Raw genomic sequence first — 21,349 nt, 5'->3', positions numbered from 1 at the left:
GGATCATTTTCCTTCAGCCTAAAGAAGTTGTTTATTATTTCTTTTACTCTAAGCCTTTTGGTAATGAATTATCGGTTTTCATTTGAGAGCAAACGGGTTTCTTTTCTGAAGGACATATTCATTAAGTATAGTATCCTAGCCTGGTAGTTTCCTTCCTCCCTACCTGCCTCTCTCCATCCTTCCCTCGTTCAGTCCCTTCTTTCCTTTTATTCCCTTCTCTTTTCTTTTCATTCCCTCTCTCTCTCATGTATCACCCATCTCTAGAGCATGGAAACGCATGATTTTGACCCTCATAGAGTATAAATTATTTCCAAATAATAGTTGTTTTTTTTGTTACTACAGGCTTGAGTCAGATATCTAATTGTGTCTCTGAAGTTCCAGAGTAGCCATCAAGCTATTCAACGGCTTCCACTGAAGCTCATTTTGGGGGAAGCTTCAAAGGAGGGGCAAACATCCCAATTTGGTATGAAACTCACAGCAAATGCTGTATCTTCAAATATCCAATTCTTTCCTTGACAGCTTTGGAATCTTTTACAAGCTGCATGAACTATGCACGTTCATGAAGTGCAAGACACAGTTTTAGATCCCCCTTTTGCAGGTTCTACATTTTGGAATATGGAACTTATTGTTTGGGATCTCAGGATAAACTGGGATTAAATAGTACAATATTAACATGCTGTTTCATATCAAATAGAAATTCTTTTAAAAAATTTGGTTGCTAACTTTGTGGGTGTCCTAATACTCACTTACTTTGCTACTAGTATCTGGAACTCGTAATATATGAGTAGCAGCAGGATTTGAATTTGGAGATTTCACCTGATGAATGATGGCTCTGTTCTTTCTCCACACCAGGAGAAGGATGCAGGACTTTCTCTGGGGAAATCACAGCTCTCTTACTGAGTTCATTCTTCTAGGATTCTCTCGTAATGCAGAGATAAACGTTATTCTATTCAATGTTTTCCTCTTCCTCTACCTCATCACCCTTCTGGGCAATGGGCTCATTATCACCTTGATACACATCGACTCCCACCTCCACACACCCATGTATTTTTTCCTCAGTGTCCTATCCATTCTGGATATGAGCTATGTCACCACCACAGTGCCCCAGATGCTGGTGCATCTGGTTTGCAAGAAGAAGACCATCTCCTACTTTGGATGTGTGGCCCAGATGTACATCTTTCTGATGCTAGGAATCACCGAGTCTTGGCTTTTTGCAATCATGGCTTATGACAGGTATGTGGCCATTTGCCATCCCCTGAGGTATAAAGTCATCATGAACTCTTTGCTATGTAGGTTAATGGTGGCCTTCTGTGGATTCTGGGGTATCAGCTGTGCCCTGATATACACCGTCTCTGCTATGATTCTTCCCTATTGTGGCCCCAATGAGATAAACCACTTCTTCTGTGAAGTACCCGCAGTTTTGAAGCTGGCCTGTGCAGACACATCTCTCAACGACCAGGTGGACTTCATCTTGGGCTTCATCCTTCTGTTGGTCCCGCTCTCCCTCATCATCATTGTCTACATCAATATCTTTGTTGCCGTCTTGAGGATCCGCTCAACCCAAGGGCGACTCAAAGCCTTTTCCACCTGTGCCTCCCACATCACTGTGGTCACTATGTTCTCTATTCCATGTATGGTTATGTACATGAGACCTGGCTCTGAGGCCTCCCCAGAAGAGGATAAGAAGCTGGCTCTATTCTATAATGTCATCTCTGCTTTCCTCAACCCCATCATCTATAGCCTTAGGAACAAAGATGTGAAGAGGGCTTTCCTCAAAGTGACAGCCTGGGGCAAAGCACCGGAATGAAGTCCCAGGAGCATGGGCACCAGCAACTAAGCCTGGGACACAGCCTACATAACTTCTCCATCAAATTCTTTCCAGGATCCACTGGGCACACTTGATATGTGAATGGGTTAGATTCAGTGAGATTATGTATGAGAACACCTGGAAGGCTATAGCAGTGGGTGTCCCTCAAGCCTGAAGACACCAGACAGTGGACTCCATGAAGGCAAGTCTCAGATTTGATTCACTTCTGTACCACCAGTTTACAAGACCGGCAAAGAACTGGCATCATTATTCACCTTTTCTATTACTAAATGAACACGAGACTGAGTGCTTGAGCTCTGGACCCATGAAATAAGTTCAAGTTGACGGGCACAAGATGACTTCAAGACTCTCAGATCAGTGACCCAACCATAGCTCAATCAAGGATTTGACACATTCTGAAAACAGAACAATTTAAGAAAATTCAATAGTGATCATATAAAATAGAGTTCAGGGCATAATATAGGTCAATTTTCCTCCAGTACCATTAGGAGAGTATGAATTTGGGGCACATGAGCCTTCATGTTACTAAAAAAAGGAGCTCTGTTTTAGTGAAGTGATATTTGCAGGGGGAAGTAAAATCTCCCAGTAAGTGGGGGAAAATCTCTTCCCACTCCGACACTTTCATAATGCATTTTCAACTTTATTGAAGTACGTTGACATACAATGAACTGTAGAAATTTAAAGTACACAATTTGTTTTTGTTTTTTTTTTAAGATTTTATTTTTTTCCTCAAAGACCCCCGGTACATAGTTGTATATTCTTTGTTGTGGGTCCTTCTAGTTGTGGCATGTGGGACGCTGCCCCAGCGTGGCCTGACGCGCAGTGCCATGTCCGCGCCCAGGACTCGAACCAATGAAACATTGGGCCGCCTGCAGCAGAGCGCGCAAACCCAACCACTCAGCCACAGGGCCAGCCCCTAAAGCACACAGTTTCATGAGTTCTGAAATGTGTATATACCTGTGAAACCATCACCATAATCAAGATCATTATAATATCATCCTCAAAAGTTCCCTTGTGACTCTGCAATTCCTCTTTATTAGTTATCTACTGCTGTGTAACAAATTACCCTCAAATTTTGTGGCTTAAAACAACAAACATTTACTTTTTTGCAGTTTCTGTGAGTCAAGAATCTGAGTGAAGGTTAGCTTGGTCCTGTGGATTAGGGACTCTCAGAAGATGGCAATCAAGTTATCAGCTGGAGGTGCAGATATCCTAGGGCTTGACTGGGGAAGGGTCTGATTCCAAGCACACTTGATTGTTTGCCAGGATTTAGTTCCTGGCAGGCTGTTGGACTGAGGGTCTCATTTCCTCCCTGACTGTTATACAGAGCATCCATCCTCTCCGTAGAGTGGCTTGCCACATGGCAGTTGGCTTCATCAGAGCAAGCAAGCAAGAGAGCAAGAGAAAGGTTGTGAGGGTTGTGAGCAATGCCAAAGCTCGGATCTTTGGTAACTTGATCTTGAAAATGACTTCCCATCTCTTTTTGGGTATTCACAAGAAGCAAAGTTGTAGGTCCAGCCCAAACTCAAGGGGAGGGAATTACCCAAGGGTGTCAATATTATTATGCAGTGTTCATTGTTTCATGCAAAGCTTCTCCGTTGCGATTTAGACTCGCTCTCAAGGAGGGGTCTGTGGATTAGCGTCACCAGCATCATCTTGGAGTTGTTAAGAAATTCAGAATCTTGGCATCCTCACACCTATGGAATCAGAATTTGCATGTGGAAAGATTTTACAGGTGATCTCTGTGCACTTTTAAGTTTGAGAACCAAGATTTAGCCAACAATGCAGGGATGATATCATACCACATGTGTCAGTCGATCTGTAGTATAAACTCCAGCCTTGTTTAATTAAATTTTTTTAAATTAAGTACAGTAGTGAATACAGCTTTTAGAAAAATCAAGAGGAGAAACCCAAACTTCCTTGACATAGGTCTGGCTTTAGGGTTTCAGGTAAGACTGACATCACATTCTCTTGTCTCTGTGACCTTATTTGCCACCTACAGTGACTCTCCTGTCTGACACTGTCTGTGATTATCTTTAGGAAAACCTGAACTTGGCTTTTGGCGTCCTAGTTAGTAAACTCGCACATTATTTTGTTGAGGAGAATGAAAAAGAGAAGCACACAGTTATCTTGAATTGGCAGAAGGAAAAAGAGATGGAAGTACCAATACTTTATTATATTATATCAGAGAAAAAAATAACCCTCCTCATCTTCCCTGTCAGCTATCACCCATATCTTTGCTCTCCTCTGGAGGAGATTTCCTAGAAAGAGTTGTATGTATTTCTGTCTACAATACCTGTCCTACAATTTTCTCTGAAAAACACCAGTCAGGTTTCACCCTTATTACACTGCTAACACCTCCTTCACCACTACCTCATGTGAAGGTAACTAATGACCTTCATGTCGCTAACTGCAGTGGTCACTTCTCAGTGCTTGCATTTGACCATTAGCAGTATTTGACATGTTTGATTGCTCTTTCCTACTCGAAGCACTCATTTCACTTGCTTTGAGGACTCCACACTCCATGCTCAGTGGCCAGTCCTTCTTCGTCTCTTTTTTATGGTTTCTCTTCTCCTTGTTCTCTTAAGTTTTCAATGTCCAGTCTCAGTCCTTGTCTCTCTTTTCTTCTCCTTGTATATTCATTCCCTTGTTGATCTTATCCAGTTACATGGCTTTTAAAACCATCTGTATGCTTTTTTTTTTTTTTTGGTTTTGGTGAGGTAGATTGGCCCTGAGTGAACATCTGTGCTAATCTTCCTCTATTTTATGTGGGATGCTGCCACAGCATGGCTTAGGCGCTAGGTCTGCGCCCAGGATATAAACCTGCAAACCCAGGGCTGCTGAAGCAGAGCAAACGAACTTAACCACTATGCTCCCAAGCTGGCACCACATCTATATGCTTTTGACTATCCAATTTTATCTTCAGCCTAGATATCTCTCCTGGAGATATATCTACCTATCTATAGATAAAGACACAAATACAGATGTTATATCTAATTAACTATTCAAAGTCTCCGCCAGGATGAATAACGGAGATCTCAAGTTTAACTTGTAATTATCAGGATCCTGGCAGATTTAGAACACTTAATTTGGGTACTATGAGTCACATTTATTAAGAGACTACTTGTTAAAGTGTGGACTATGTTTACTAAAAGTACCAAGGAATGGTGCAGTACCTCAAGGGCAGTAACTGCAGGGTCCATTACCACTCCTAGGTCTGAAGGAGTAAGAGAAAGGGATGGTTATTGGGACACACACATGCACACACACATACAACTTGGGGGAGAGAGGGAAGAAGAGAGAGAGAGGAGAGAGAAGAGAGAGAGAGAGCAAGCTGTATGGAGAGTGTTACCCGAAAGGAGTTATCACCTTCAGTAGAGGGACACAGAAACCTGCATGGGAGGCAACCAGGGGCATTATCCTCCTCCCTTACTCTCCTTATGCCCTCTGTCTTCTACAATTTCTTCTCATTGGCCAGATTTAAATGGAAGCAAGAGGGCAAGAGAGTCCATTGCTCTTGTCTGTATGGGCAGCTTCCCAGAGTGCATAATAGGACGGAGAAGGATGAGAATGGATCAGACAGTAGCTACACAGCACAGTTCTTTTCTTTTTTCCTTACACATCCACTTCTGTACATTGTACAGAATAAAAATTCCTCTCATCAACACCAAATACATTCCCTTCAGCTTCCATACTAGTTTGGGAGAATGCCAGTTTGGTCTATTTTAACCTAAAACCTGAACTGTTAGCTGCCACCAATGTTCTTCACATAGGGTAACAAGGGAAAAACATGGATCAGGATAAATAATTATTATAAAGCATAGGTGCTTTAGTCTGTGCTTCTGCAGCTCAACTTAACACCTAAGTTGATGATCATGACTTTCTTCTTCCAACATCCGTTGCACGTTCTTGTTACCTTTGGCTAACACCTCATCTGGATGGGGTGCTTCACTTGATGGAGCATCTCAAGCCTGTATTCCTGTTGGATCTGAGTATTTGAAGCCCTTTTCTTTTTCTCCGCTTTTAAGAGAAGTATTTTTATTTCTGTATGTATTTTTAATTGAAATATATTTGATATATAATGTGTAAATTTAAAATGTACATGTTGATTTCACACACTTATACATTGTAATATTACTGCCATTTTAGTGGTAGTTAGCACCTCTATCAGATCAAATAATTATCATTTCTTTTTTGTAGTTGGAATAATTAAGATCTAGTCTCTTAGCAAGTTTGATTATTATAATACAATATTGTTGTCTATATTCACTATACTGCGCATTAGATCTCTAGGACTTATTTGCTACTCACTGCAAGTTTCTTGATTGGTTGATCATACTTTCCAATGACAATTTTTGGTGGTCAAGGGAGTACCAGATACACAGTCCTCCTTGCAAACTAATTTTCCCCTGGTAGTAGGGATCAATTTCTCCAGCCAGTACAGTGACCCCTTCTCTACCTGTTGGTTTAGCAACAGTGGCCAGCAGACAGTCTCAGCTTCTAATTTATCACACCTATAGATCTCTTCCCTAATGGACAAATTCCTCCTTTAAGCACAAGCCCAAATTTGCAGGGATAGGAGGTGAAAAAATTTCTCTGGAGGGCCTTTTCATGTATTAATGAAAGGGACCACTCCCATTGCACCTCTCGTTTGCTGGATCTGTGCCTTCTCCTTCAGAAGAAGATGGTACCATACAGTGAATGCTTGTATAAGTCATAAACTGCATTCTGTAGGATGGCACTACAACCTTGCAAAATGTTGACTCCCAGATGACATGATAACTGAACATTCAATAGCTAACTCCACCATCCTTTCAGGCCCAGATGTTGCTGGATGTCAAGATACAATGGGAAGCCATTGAATTCTGTGAGTTGAGGCAACCTTCACGCTTTTTTTTTTTTTTTGAGATAAATTGTGTCTCCCTGTTGGAGATGATGCTGCATGGGATATTATGGTAATGGATAAGACACTCTATAAGACCATTAATGATGGGTTGTCAGAAATTCTGCAGAAGGAAAGGCAAAGCTGAATATGTGCCTATCCCTGGGAGGACATACTGCAGCCCCTCCATGATGCAAAGGGTCTAACATAATTTACTTGTCATCAGATAACTGACTGTTCTCCCCAGGGACTGGTACCACTTCAACAGCTCAGCATCTATCTCTGCTTCTGGGGTTTGGTACACAGCAGTGGCAATGGCCAACTCAGTCCTGGTGAGGGTGTTTGCCCTAGTCATGTGGTGACCCATAGTTAGATTTTTCAGTCTCTACCAGGGCACAGTAGCTATTTAAAAACCCCGAGATTTTATTGTGAAATAATTTAAGACTCACAGGAAGTTGCAAGAATAGTAAATTGAGCTCTCCTGTACCCTTTATGCAGTTTCCCCCAATGATAACATATTCCATAACTATAGTTCATTATCATATCCAGTAATTTGACACTGGTACAACACTACAGACTGTATTAGGCTTTCACCATTTATCACATGTACTCATTTTTTTTGTATATAGTTTCAGAAATTTTATTACATGTATAGGTTCATATAACCCAACAAGGAGACAAAACTGCTGTATCACTCAAAAGAAACATTATCTATAATCCTCCAACTCTAACCTGGCACTGATTGCCACTGATTTGTTCTCCATGACTTTAATTTTGTCATTTTGAGAATTTTACATAAAGGGAATCATGCATTGTGTAACTTTTTGAGACTAAATTATTTAAAACAGCCTAATGCCTTTGAGATCCATCCAAGTTGTTGCCACGTATTAATGGTTTGTTCCTTTATACTGCTGAGTAGTATTCTATTGTATGGAGGTAGCAAAGTTTGTTTATCCACTCACCTGTTGCAGCAAATTTAGTTTGTTGTCAGTTCTTGGCTATTACAAATAAATCTGCTATGAATATTTGTGTAAAGATGTTTGAAAAAAAGTTGTTTTTCTCTTTTTCTCTAGAATAAATTCCCAGGAATGTGATTGCTGGGTCATGCACTATGTGTACACCTAAAATAATATTCCAATCAAAACCACAGTGAGATACCACTTTATACCTACTAAAATGGCTATAAATAAAAAGACTTACAATAACAAGTACTGGTGAGAATGTATAGAAATTGGAACCCTCATACACTGCTGGTAGGAATGTAGAATGGTGCTGCTGCTTTGGAAAACAGCCTGACAGTTCTTCAAAATGTTAAAAATAGAGTTATCATATGATCCATCAATTCCACTTCTAGATATATATCTAAGAGAAATGAATACATATATGTTTACATAAAAAACTTGCATATGAATGTTCCTAGCATCATTATTCATAATAGCCAAAAAGTGGAATCAACTCAAATATCCACCAACTGAATGGATAAAGAAAATATGGTATATCTATACAATGTAATATTATTTAGCAATAAAAAAGAATGAAATACTGACACATGCTACAACATGGATAATTCTGGAAATCAGTGAAGGAGGCCAGTCCAAAAAGTCCACAAACTGTATGTTTCCATTTATATGAAATGTCCAGAATAGGCAAATTTATGGAGACAGAAAGTAGATTAGTAGTAGTTGGGTAAACCTGGGGATAGGATGGAGGAATGAGGAGTGGTTGCCACTGCGTGTGGAGTTTCTTTTTGGGGTGATGAAAATGTTCTGAAATTAGATTGTGGTGATGGTTACACAACTCTGTGAATATAATAAAAACTATCTAATTGTACACTCTAAGTGGGTGAATTTTATGGTATGTGAATGATATCTCAATAAAGCTATTTTAAATAAAAGCATATACCAAACTGTCTTCCAGAGAGGCTGTACAATTTTATGTTCCCACTAGTAATGTATCAGAAATCCAGTTGTTCTGTGTATTTTCCTGCATTGGGTGTTGTTAGTATTTTTTATTCTAGCCAGTGTAACAGGCTAACTAGTGTTACCTTCTCATGGCTGTAATTTGCATTTTATTATAGCTTCTGTGTTGAACATCTTTTCGTGCACTTATTTGCCATCCATATGTCCTCTGTTGAACTGTCTGTTCAAAATTTTGCCTATTTTCTAATTGGATTATTTGTTTTCCTACGGTTGAGTTTAGAGAGTATTTTAGATATTCTGGATACAAGTTCTTTGTCAGATATGTGATTTGCAAATATTTCCTCCCAATCTGTGGCCTGTTTTTTCATCCTCTTAACAGGGTCTTTCACAGAGCAAAGTTTTCAATTTTGGTGAAGTTCAGTTTATCAATTTTTGACTTGATGGATTATGTTTTGGTCTAAATGTCTAAGAAATCTTTGCCAATCCTAGGTCATGAAGATTTTCTCCTTTTTTTTTTTTGAAATAAGTCTTATAGCTTTACATTTTACCTTTAAATCTATAATCCATTTTAGTTACTTTTTGTATCAAGTATGAGGTTTAGATTGAGGTTCTTTTTTTATCCTGTAGATGTCCTATTGTTTAAACAATGTCTGTTAAAAAATCATCCTTCATTGCTAAGTTGCTTTTGAGCTTTCATAAAATATCAGTTCACTGTACTCGTATGTCTAATTCTGAACTCTCTATTCTGTTTCATTGATCTATATGTCTATCTACCAATACTACATTGTCTTGATTATTGTAGCTATATAATTAGTCTTAAAATTGGATAGTATGATTCTTCCACCTTCTTTTTCAAATTTCTTTTAGTTAATATAGTCCTTTGCTTTTCCATATAAATTTTACAATCAACTTATTTACATCAACAAAAAGTCTTTCAGCAATTTTTATGGGAATTGCATTAAACTTAAAGATGAATTTGGGGAGAATTGACAACTGGCTTTTCTTTGAATCTTCTAATCCATAAACATGGTATGTCTCTCCATTTTTTAAGGTTTATTTGATTTCTTTCATTACATTTTGTTAAGTTGTACTTGCACATATAGATTTTTTATGGAGCTATTTAAACTGCATTACATTTTAATTTTGATTTCCAATTGTGATTGCTGATATGTAGAAATATGATCGATTTTGTGTATTAATCTTGTATCCTGCAAAATTGGTAAACTCATTAATTAGTTCTAAGAGGTTTTTTGGTAGAATTTTTGGAGATTTCTACATAGACAATCATGTCATCTGAAAATGGAGGCAGTTTTAATTCTTCCTTTAAATATTTTTTTCTTGCCTTATTGCACTGGCTAGGACTTCCAGTAGTGTTTTGAATAGGAACAGTGAGAGCAAGCATCCTTGTCTTATTCCTGATTTTATGAGAAAGCACCTAGTCTTTCACTGTTATGTATGATATTAGCTGGAACTTTTTTGTAGATGTTATTTTTTGTTTTATTTTGGTAAGAATTCTTAACAGGATATCTATCTTCTTAACAATTCTTAAGTGTGTAATAACATTATCACTGACTAGAGGTACAACGTTTTACACCAGATCTCTAGAGTTTAATCACACTACTTAACTGAAACTTTATGCTTGTTGATTATACTCTTTATCAGGATGAGGAAATTCTCTTCTAGTCCCAGTTTTCTTTTTTTATATCATGAATGGGTATTAAATTTTGTCAAATGCTTCTTCTGCCTTAATTGATATGATCATGTGGCTGTTCTTCTTTAGATTTTTAATATGGTGAATGACATTGACTGATTTTCAGATATTGAACCAGGCTTGCATTCCTGGAATAAAATCCACTTGTTTATGGTGTATTATGCTTTTTATATGCTGTTGGATTTGACTTGCTAATATTTCGTTGCTGAGATTTTTACATGTATGTTCATGAGAGATATTAGTCTTTTTCTACTGTTTTTGTCTGCTTTTGGTCTTAGAGTTACTGGACTCAAAATGAGTTGGGAAGTATTCCCCTCTTTTTTATATTCTGGCAGAGATTGTGTAGAATTGATATTATTTCTTCTTTAAATATTTGGTAGAATTCACCATTGAAACTATCTGGTCCTGGAGATTTCTTTCATGGGGTTTATTAAACTATAAATACAATTAAAAATATTATAAAAGTATTCAGGTTATCTACTTTGTCTTGAGTAGATTTTGGCTCCTTGTGTTTTTTGAGTAATTAATCCATTTTATCTAAGTTATTTAATTTATATGCATAGACTTGTTTGAAATATTCCCTTGTTATCATTTTAATGTCTACATGGTTTGTACAGATGTCCCCTCTTTCCTTTCTCAGCAATTTGTATTCTAATTACTATAGTGATAGTATTCCTGACATTAGTGATTTGTATCTTCTGTATTTATATTTGTCAGTCTGGCTAGAACTTTATCAATTTTATTGAGCTTTTTAAAGAACTGGCTTTTAGTTTATTGATTTTCTATGTTTGCTTTGTATTTTTCTTTTCTTTTTTTTTTTCAGTTTCTTGATGTAGGAGCCTAGATTATTCCTTTGAGGAATTTCTTCTTTTCTAATATAAGCAGTTGGTGCTATCAATTTCCCTCTAACCACTTCTTTCACTGTGAATCACAAATTTTTATATGTTGTATTTTCATTTTCATTCAGTACAATATATTTTTCATTTCTATTGAGACTTCCTCTTTGACTCATGGATTATTTAGAAATGTGTTTTTTAGTTTCTAATGATTTAGGGAACTTCCTGTTATCTTTCCATTATTTATTTCTGTTTTGATTCCAGTATGGTGAGAGAACTTTATGATTTCAATTATTTTAAATTTGTTAAGCTTCATATTATTACCCATGATATGGTGTATCTTGGCAAATGTTCAATTTATTCAAGAGAAGAATGAGTATTCTGCCATTTTTGGGTTGAGTGTTCTACAAATGTTAGTTAGATCCTGTTGCTTGGTGGTGTTATTCACTTCTTCTACATTCTTACTGACTTTTTGTCTACTAGTTCTATTACTTGCTGAAAATGGAACTTTGAAGTTTCCAACTATAATTGTGGATTTGTCCATTTCTCCTTTTAGTTCTGCAAGTTTTCATTTCATATGTGTTGAAGTTCTGCGTTTAGTGTATATACATTTAGGGTTTGTGTGACTTCTTTTGACTAGAGTTTATGTAGTGTACTTTCCAGATTCTTTTACTTTTAATCTACCTAAATCATTACATTTGAAGTGAGTTTCTTGTAGACAGCATACAGTTGAATTATTCTTTTAACCCACTCTGAGAATCTGTCTTTTAAATTTATGTGTTTAGATTATTTGCATTTAATGTAATTATTAATGTGTTTGTATTTAGGCCTACCATTTTATAATTTGATCTCTGTTTCTTCTCTATTTTTAATTCCTCTCTTCCCTCTTTATGAATTTCTTTTGGGCTTTTAAAAACATTTTTTACTATTACTCTTTAACTTAACCACTATATTTTAAATTATATCTCTTCGTACAATTTTTTTTTAAGGATTGCTCTAGGGATTGCAATATACATTCTTTTGTCTGTGTATTTAGAATGGATACTTTACTACTTCAACTACCATAATTTAGAAAACTTGTCACCTATAGACCCTTTACTCTACCACTTTGATGTTGTATATTTGGTGCATACGGAGTGGTGGTAGGAGCAGTGCCATATTACTAAGGGACTTATAAGTCACAGTAAAAAGTTAAAAATTTACTCCAAGGGTTCTAGGGTGCCATCAAAGGCTTTTAAAATGAAGGGTGACATGATAAGGTTTTCATTTTAGAAAGAGTCATCATTCCTGTCTACCCAATAGGGCTGACTTGAGGAGGAAATGAGCATATATGAGAGCAAAACACAAAACACTAGATATAGCAGCACATGTTACTATCTTCTTCCACCCAGCAAGCCTTAGATTCAGCTTCCTTTTGCATGTGGCACTCTGGAAATGTGGCTCAAAGTTCTGCTGTGCCCTAATGGTGGGTCTTTGTACCATCCCACACAACTGCTCTGGAGAGACGGGAGACAGATTGGAGGATGTGTGTTTCCAGCATTCCCACACATTCAGAAGAGTGCACAGATGCTTCTAGGCCTCAGCCTCTAATGCCTCCTACTATGTAGGGTGAAGCATCGAGGACCTGGGGCCAATGCATTCCAGGCCTTGACCCAAGGGCCAAAGTCTCCTAAGGCCCCCATGGTAACAGACTCTGTCTCGGTACTATGATTGGCTGAGATGTTCACTCTCTAGTAATCTTTTCCTGCTCACTGGATGCTTCAGAAGACCCAACTAGTGGGGCAGGGCTAGTGACTTGGACGCTGTGGAAGTTGTGATCTCCAATGCATCCTCTGAACCAAGGAGGTGGCCTGAGAACTTTGAATCCCAGGTCAAACTGGCTGCTAGGGTAGCTGACCAAGCAGCGCGCACACTGCTTGAAGACAAATCCTTCCAGATCTTGGATGGGGAAACTGGATTTAAACATTGTTCTCCTCAAAACTTGATGTCACTGGGGTACTAGAGAAAATTCCACGTCTGTGCTTCTCCCCCATGGCTCTCAGCCATTCTGTTCCCTATTACTCTCCTCCATTTTTCAGCCACTAAACTGTGGTATTTTGGGTCAGAGGCCCTCTAAGCTGGTGTTTCCCACCTTGAACTCTGTACATTAGTAATTTTCAGGGGACAGTAGGAGAGCATTGGCCCAGGGTCAGACTCCTGAGTTCAGATCCCAGCTCTGCCATTTATTAGTGAGTGATGGGAAAATAAATGTGTATTCTGTTCTCGTTGGCTGGAGTGTTCTAGAATGCTAATTAATTTGTTCAATTTTTCTATATCCTTACAGAATTTCTGTCTCCTTGTTCTATCAGTTCTTGCAACAGAAGTGTTAAAGTCCCCTGCAATAGTTCTGAATGTTTTTATTTCTTTTCTCTATATATCAGGTTTTTGTTTTATGCATTTTGAAGCTCCGTTTTTAGACGCGTACACATTTAAGACTGTTATGTATTCTTGATAAGTTGACTTCTTCATCATTATGTAATATCCCTCTTTATTCCTGTGAGTATTCCTTATTCTGAAGTCTGCTATGTCTGATATCAATAATGCACCTCCAACTTTCTTTTTGTTTGATGTTTGCATAATGTTTCATTCTCCATCCTTTTACTTTTAGCTAATTATGTTTGAAGTGGGTTTGTTATAGGACAGCATATTGTTGGGCCTTACTTTAAATAAAAATCCAATCTGACAATTTCTTCCTTTAATTGGATTGTTTGGTCCATTTTACTATAAAGCAATTTTTGATATGATTACATACCACCATCTTGCTAACTATATCCTATTTGTCCCATCTGTCCTCTGTTCCTTTTTCCTTCTTTTTTCTGCCTCTTTTTGGATTGAGCATTTTTATGACTCCGCTTTATCTCAAATATTGCTTTATTAGCTGTATTCTTTTTCTTGTAGACCCTGCTGTAAGGTCTACAGTATATACCTCTAACTCATCACAGTCTCCCTCAAATAATGCCGTACCACTTCATGTATTGAGTAAGGTTTTTACACAGTATACTTCCATGTCTCTCCCATCTTTTGTCTTCTGTCATACATTGGGTCATAGCTTTTACTTCTACATAGTTATAAATATCACAATACATTGCTACCGTTTTTGCTTTAGATAGTCTATTATTTTCTTTGGAGAAGATTAAAAATATAAGATGTATTTTATATTTCCAAGGCTCTTCATTTCTTGAGTAGACCCACACTTCCATCTTGTATCATATATAGATGATAGGATATCTTTATTATGGTATGATAATGAAGAGCTTCCTGTAACTTCTTTTGTAGTAAAATTCTATTGGCAGTAAATCTCATATTTTTTTTCTGAAAAAATTGCTTACCTTAGTTTTTGAAGGTATTTTTGTTGTTTATAGAATTCTGGGCTACCAGGGAGTTCCTGCCCCCTTTTACAGAACTTTAAAGATGAAACTCTATTGTCTTCAAGCTTGCAAAATTTTGAGATGTCTACTGTCATTCTCATCTTTGTTGCTCTGTAACTAATGTTTCCTTTTTCTTTTATCAAGATTAGCTCTTTAGCTCAGGTTTTCAGCATTTTGGCTATAATCTGCTTAAGCATGTTTTTACTTAGGATTATTCTGCTTTGGGTTCTCTGGGCTTCTTGAATCTGTGGTCTGTGGTCTTTTATTAATTTTGGAAAATTCTTGGTCATCACTTGTTCAAATATTTTTCCATCATTTTTTCTCTCTTTTTCCTTCTCTGAATACAATTACATTCACGTTAGACCATTTGATATTATCCTACATCTCTTGAATGTTCTGTTCCTTTTTCCATATTTTTTTCCATTTTGTGTTTCAGCAGATAATTTCCACTGACCTATCTTGAAATTCATTGATTCTTTCTTCTGCTGTATTCTTTTGCTGATAAGCAAGTAGAATAGGTTACTCATTTTTGATATTATGCTTTTTATTCAACTCTTTTAAAATTATTATTTTTAGAGCAGTTTTAGAAAGTTTCCAGAAAAATTGCACAGAAAGTACAGAGTTCCTATATGCCCCTTTCTTCCCTTCTTCCCCAACACGGCATCACCTGTTATTAACATCTTTCATCAGTGTGGTGCATTTGTTACAGCTGATGAACCAACAGTGATCCATTATTATTATGTTCATCGTTTATGTTAGGGTTCATTGTGTTGTACAGTTCTATGAGTTTTGACAAATCCATGAGGTCATGTATTCACCATTACAGTATCACTTAGAATAGTTTCACTGCCCTAAAAATGCTCTGTGTTCTACTTATTCATCACTCCCTCCTCTCTCCCCTGAAATGCTTGCAACCACTGATCTTTTCACTTTTTACTTTTGCCTTTTCCAGAATGTTACGTATTTGTAATCTTGCAGTATATACCCTTTTTAGATTGAGTTCTTCCATTTAGCAATATGAGTTTAAGTTTCCTCTATGTCATTTCATGCCTTGAGAGCTCGTTGTTAACAATCGTTGAATAATATTCCATCGTATGGATGTACCACAGTTTCTTTATCCATTCACTCATTGAAGGGCATCTTGGTTACTTCTAGTTTTTGGCAATTATGAATAAAATGTATGTAAATATTCATATGCAAGTTTTTGTGTGAACATAAATTTTCAGCTCATTTATGTAAATACCTAGAATCATAATTTTGATTGTATTGTAAGCTTACATTTAGTTTTGTAAGAAATTGACAAACTGTCTTCTAGAATGGCTCTACCATTTTGCATTCCCACCAGCAATGATTGAAAGTTCCTAATGCTCCACATTTTCATGAGTATTGGGTGTTGTCAGTATTTTATATTTTAGCAACCTAATAGATATGTAGTAATATCTCATGGTTGTTTTGATGTGCAATTCCCTAATGACATATGATGGTGAGAATCTCTTCATATGCTGATTTGTCATCTTTATTTCTTCTTTGGTGAAGTGTCTATTCAGATATTTCCCCCAATTTTTAATTAGGTTCTTTGTTTCATTATTGTTGAATGATAAGAGTTCTTTGTCTATTTTGGATACAAATCCTTTATCAGATATGTGTTTGCAATTATTTTCTCCCAGTCTGTGGCTTGTCTTTTTGTTCCCTTAATGGTGTCTTTTGAAGAGCAGAAGTTTTAAATTTTGATGAAGTCCAACGTATCAATTTTTTCTTTCATGGATTGTGATTGTGGTTTTATATATAAAAACTCATTAGCAGACCCAAGTTCACCTAGATTTCTTCCTTACATTATGCTCTAAAAGTTTTTATAATTTTACACTTTACATTTAGGTTTCTGACCATTTTGAGTTAATTTTTATGAAAAGTGTAAGATCTGTGTCTAGATTAATTTTTTTTTTTTGCAGGTGGATGTTCAGTTGTTCCAGCACCACTTGTTGAAAAGATGTTCTTTTCTTCATGTTTATTTTTTTATAGTTTCCATTTTCTATCATGATTACTTATCTGTTCACTCATGATGTCCATGTTTTCCTTTAAAAATCCTTGAATGTATTTATGCTTACTGTTTTAAAGTCTTTTTATTAATTCTAGCATCTACATCATCTCTGGATATGTTTCTCTTGACTGTTTCTTCTCTGATTGTGAGTCATTTTCTCCTGTTTCTTTACATGTCCAGTAAAACTTGATTCTATGCTGGGTGTTAATATAACTTAAAAGATGCTAGATAGTTGATAGTCTACATTATGTTGTTTTCCTTTAAAGAGTTTTGATATTTGTTCTGACATGGGGCTAACTTATTGCCATATCAGCTTAATTCTGTTAAGATTTGGTTTTGGCTATTTCGTAAATCAAGAGTGGCTCTTGCTCTAGGGATAGTATTGCCCTATTCCTAATATGGGGTTGTTTGGGGAGCCTGGAGTATACCTTTAGGCAGTTCCACTCTGCATGGTTGCAACTCCAATATCTCCCAGCATGGTACAAGCTCCTGAATGTTCATTCATCTCACAGCCACGAGTAGCTGCTTTCTGCCATGTCTCAAGAGTCTCACTCTGTGTATGTGCATGTCAGTAATTGGCAATGGCTCAAGGGAACCTCTATATAGATTTCTGGGGCTCCGTTCTCTAGAGATTTTTCCTCTTTCAAATTTGTGCCTCTCAAATTCCTCAGCTTCCTTAACAGCCCACACTTCTGATCTTTGTTTCCTCCACCACAGGGGTTGCTGCTCTCTGCTTGGACTCCACTTACCTGAGTTACAGATTGGAAAGCACTCCTGGCCAGAAATATCACTTCCTATGTTTCTCTTCTCTCAATAATTTCTTACACTGTGTTTTGGGCTGAACTGTGTTTACCCCTGCCCAATTTTGTATATTGAAGACTAGCCCCTAATATCTCAGGTTGTGACTGCATTTGGAAATAAGACCTTTAAAGAGGTGATCTAGTTAAAATGATGTCTTATGAGTGGGCCCTAATCCAGTCTGATTGGTGTCCTTGTAAGATGAGGAAATTTGAATAACAAGAGAGACACCAGGGATGAGTACACACAGAAAAAAGACCATGTGAGGACACAATGAGAAGGTGACTAGCTGCAAGCCACAGAAAGAGGCGTCAGGAGAAACCAAACTTGCTGACACCTTGATCTTGGACTTCCAGCCTCCAGAACTATGAGAAAATAAACTTCTGTTATTTAAGCCACCCAGTATGTGGTATTTTGTTATGGCAGCCCTAACAAGCTAATACACACTCTCTGTTGTCTGATGCTTGTAAAGAGTTGCTTCATAAATTTTGTTCTGTTTTATCATTGTAGTGGAGAGGTAGTTCTAGTACCTGTTACTCAATCATGTCCAGAAATAGAAGTCTTTTCACGCATTTGTAATTTTTAAAACTACTCTCAATAATTCATGGATTAAAGAGGAAATCATAAGGAAAAATACATAATAATGATGTTTTGCCCCAATGGTGGCTGGATTGTGGTATTGTCAACTTGACAGAAAGTTCTTCCCACACTTGTGTAAGGTTCAATTCCTAAAATAAATTCCTTATTCCTAAAATAATCCCAACTTGGTTAAGGTGGGAACTGTTTCCCAGAGTCTCCTTCTTTGTATGTTTTGTGATTTGGCCTTCAGAAGTGAAGTAGCAGTCCCTACTGTTTGATTGAAAGTCCTCATGTTCATATGGCTAGATGTTGAGCATCCAGTGGGTCCTAATTTGTCTTTGTTTTCCTTGGTAAACTCATCTTACCAAAAGCTGGCCCTGGGACCAATAGTAACCCCTGGTCCACAACTGAATGCTTGGATGTGGACCCTCAGTGGCCACAACTTCCTAGAGACCTCTCCACGAGTTTCCTTCTTATGGTCCTACTTAAATGACTGAGGTGCTTGGCTTCTCAGATTCTCCTGCAAGCTCTGACTTGTCTACCTGTACCAGTAGTTCAGGATGAATAGACAATGATTTTACTCTGGTCCTCCAATGTCTTTTTTAGATCTCTACTTTCCAAGTTCTTGCCACAACTGTGTAAGGTCTAATTTCTGAAATAAATCCCTTATCCATAACATGTACCATGGATCGCTTCTTTGAGTGAACTCCGACTGCTACAAATAGCAAGCTAGTGCAAGGCCAGCCTGTCTGGCATGGCCCTAGAGCAGCCACTTCTTCAGCCTGGTGGAGGCCTTGAACCAGTTGGTTCTTACCAAAATGATAGTGCTTCTGATCCTGCAAAGCTGCTTTGACTGTGAGTTGGAGGAGCAGGTTGGGGGCTGGTCCTTGAAGGCCACTGGAGCTTGGCCATGAGATAATACTTACTCAGTACTAGTGACACTTTGGGGTAGACACAGCATCCTTTATGTCCATCAGAAGTAGAGCTCAGCACTTTTGTGATCACCACTCCCATCAGCTCCTAGCAGCCAGAAGACCCATATGCATCTCATTAGAGACTGAGAATCTGTAACTGCCGCCAAGTCTGATAGGTACCACCCTGGGAACAGGCAGGAGCAGAACATTTCATCAGAACCCATTGTAAGAATAAAGTAATGTAGGAAGGGATGATGTGCCTGGCACCCCTGCTCTGCAAAATTCTTGTAATCACGTACCTCAGAACTGGAAGTGGCATCAGAGGTCATCGAAGTTGGCCTCATCTCTGCAGCCTTAGTGTCCAGGCTTAGAGTGAATGACCACTTCTACTACCTCATTTGGCAGCCTGCTGCCAAGTATGAGCACTTCCTGGGACTAAGTTGAAATCTGCTTTACCGATTTTCCTGCTTTCAGTTGACTTACATTCCATTTGACCACATGTTCAAACTGAGCTTTAAAACCTGGAACATGAACATGGTTGGCTGCATAGAAATAAATATTTTTTTCTGCAATGCTCTGGTCACAGGCTGGACCTTGTGAAAGTTCTGGCTGCTATATGATCAGGACTTGGAGTGACTACTGTTATTTTGTTGTACAATACATGAATGTGTTGGAAAAAAATGTGTATGAACCAATGAGATTTGTCATTTATAATGACATTGTTCCCCTATTTATTAGTTGATTTGAGCTAATTTCAGTCACAGTAATATGCATTGTAACAGAGCAGACTACAATTATAACTGAATGACAGTGCAACCGCTACATACCAAAACTTTGTAGGATGCAGTGAAAGTGGTGTTTGGTTGGAAATTTATAACTCAGTATGTATTACAAGATGAGAAAGACTGAAAATAAGGAGCTAGCCATCCAATTCAAGGGAATAGACTAGAAAAAGAAGAAAGAAAACAGAATGAGGAAAATAATAAAGACAAAAGCAAAACTCAATTTAGTAGAGGGTTCATCAACAAAGCCAATTTCTGCTTCTTTAAAACTTCAAAATAGATACCCCTTTGGCAAAACTGATCAAAAAATAAAGGGAGAAGGAACAAATGTATATTAAGAACTAAAAGACATGCAGAACTACATATACAGCAGGTTTTAAAAAAGCTTGATACCAGTAAACTTGAAAACCTAGATTAAATGGAAAATTTTTGAGAAACATATACATTGCCAACATTGACTAAAGTAGAACAAGAAAAAGGAAATAGACAATGACCCAAAGCTCTTTGGAGGAGGAGTTAGTTTCCATGCCACAATGGGTAGACATGTTAAGATCTCTGGATTGAGAAATTTGAAATACTTTTGGTGGAACTTGATTAGATGGCTCAATGGAGAAGACTTGTTCCAGAGATTGAGGAGGTTTGCCCTTTTTGGAAAAAAATGAAGTGTTTGCAACAATGCCAGAGATTATCAAAGCAGACCTGTGTGTCTGTGTTTACTGGAATTTCCTGGGAAGCCTGGCACGATTTCAACCCTGCAGTGTGAATTTAAGAGAAGAGGTTCATAGAGTGGATTGGATTGTTGGAAGCTCCTAATTGCCAGATGTCTAGATATATTGCGATTGGAGTTAAAACTAAATTGGGGCCAGAGAGAGGAGCAAGAGAATGAGTGTGAAAAGGGAAAAAGAAGTTGCCTTAATTAGTTGGTTAATTTTCTCTTATTCTGAGCTTTAATATCTGATTTCAGGGGTGAAAAGAGATTTATAGCTGTTAATGGTGTAATAGCAACATGCTATTTACAAGCTGTTTCTCGTTTTATTCACTGAACATCACGTTGTGAGCATTTATGTCATTAAATATTCCTATAAAGTACATTTTCAGTGGCTACATAGTATACCGTTATGTGGCCATACCATAATATATTTAAATCACTCACTATTACAGAAGTGTTTTCAATTATTTCTAATTTTCTCCCATCATAAGTGGCACAATGGGAATTGTTGGATTACTTTCCTTGCACTTCTGATGTGTGTTTCCTAAAAGGTCCTAAAAGTGGAAATATTGAGTTGAAGAGTATGAACATAGTTAAGGTTTCTGATACATAAAGACAAATCATCTTTTAAAAAGATCAATTTAGGTGACATCAGCATCATGGCAGAGAGAGTTGTTCTGTTTGTTTCTCCTCTCTAGGTTACAACCAGTTGGACATCCATTTACCAACAGAGGCTTACATACACAGCACAATAGGATGCATAAGAGATCCAGGAATCTATACAGACTGGGCCCCCAGAAGGTAGTGGAACTAGAGGGGCAGCCCCTTCTCCCCTCCCCAGGTAGCAGCAATCCACAGCACAGATACCCACACTGGCCTGCAGGCCTGTGAGAAAACAGGTGCAGCTCGCTCGAGCTATCCTGGCAGGGGAGGAGAGTGTGGATCA

At 37.6% G+C, this 21,349-nt stretch overlaps 1 protein-coding gene across 1 annotated transcript; it reads left to right on the top strand.

Annotated features, from left to right (window-relative positions):
• Positions 1 to 859: 859 nt before the first annotated feature.
• Positions 860 to 6,787, top strand: OR13P10 (olfactory receptor family 13 subfamily P member 10). The gene is made up of 2 exons (XM_014737284.2): positions 860 to 1,777; positions 6,761 to 6,787. Exons 1-2 carry the CDS (start codon positions 860 to 862, stop codon positions 6,785 to 6,787), a joined length of 945 nt encoding a protein of 314 aa, XP_014592770.2.
• The last annotated feature ends 14,562 nt before the right edge of the window (positions 6,788 to 21,349 follow it).

This window comes from Equus caballus, chromosome 2 (genome assembly GCF_041296265.1).
Source record: "Equus caballus isolate H_3958 breed thoroughbred chromosome 2, TB-T2T, whole genome shotgun sequence".
Classification (NCBI taxonomy): domain Eukaryota; kingdom Metazoa; phylum Chordata; class Mammalia; order Perissodactyla; family Equidae; genus Equus; species Equus caballus.
This window is presented reverse-complemented; position numbering and strand designations above follow the sequence as displayed.

Coding starts and splice junctions, on each gene's coding strand:
- OR13P10 (XM_014737284.2), top strand. CDS start 860: ATGCAGGACTTTCTCTGGGGAAATCACAGCTCTCTTACTGAGTTCATT. Junction 1,778..6,760: donor TGAAGAGGGCTTTCCTCAAA/GTGACAGCCTGG, acceptor TCCCTGTTGGAG/ATGATGCTGCATGGGATATT.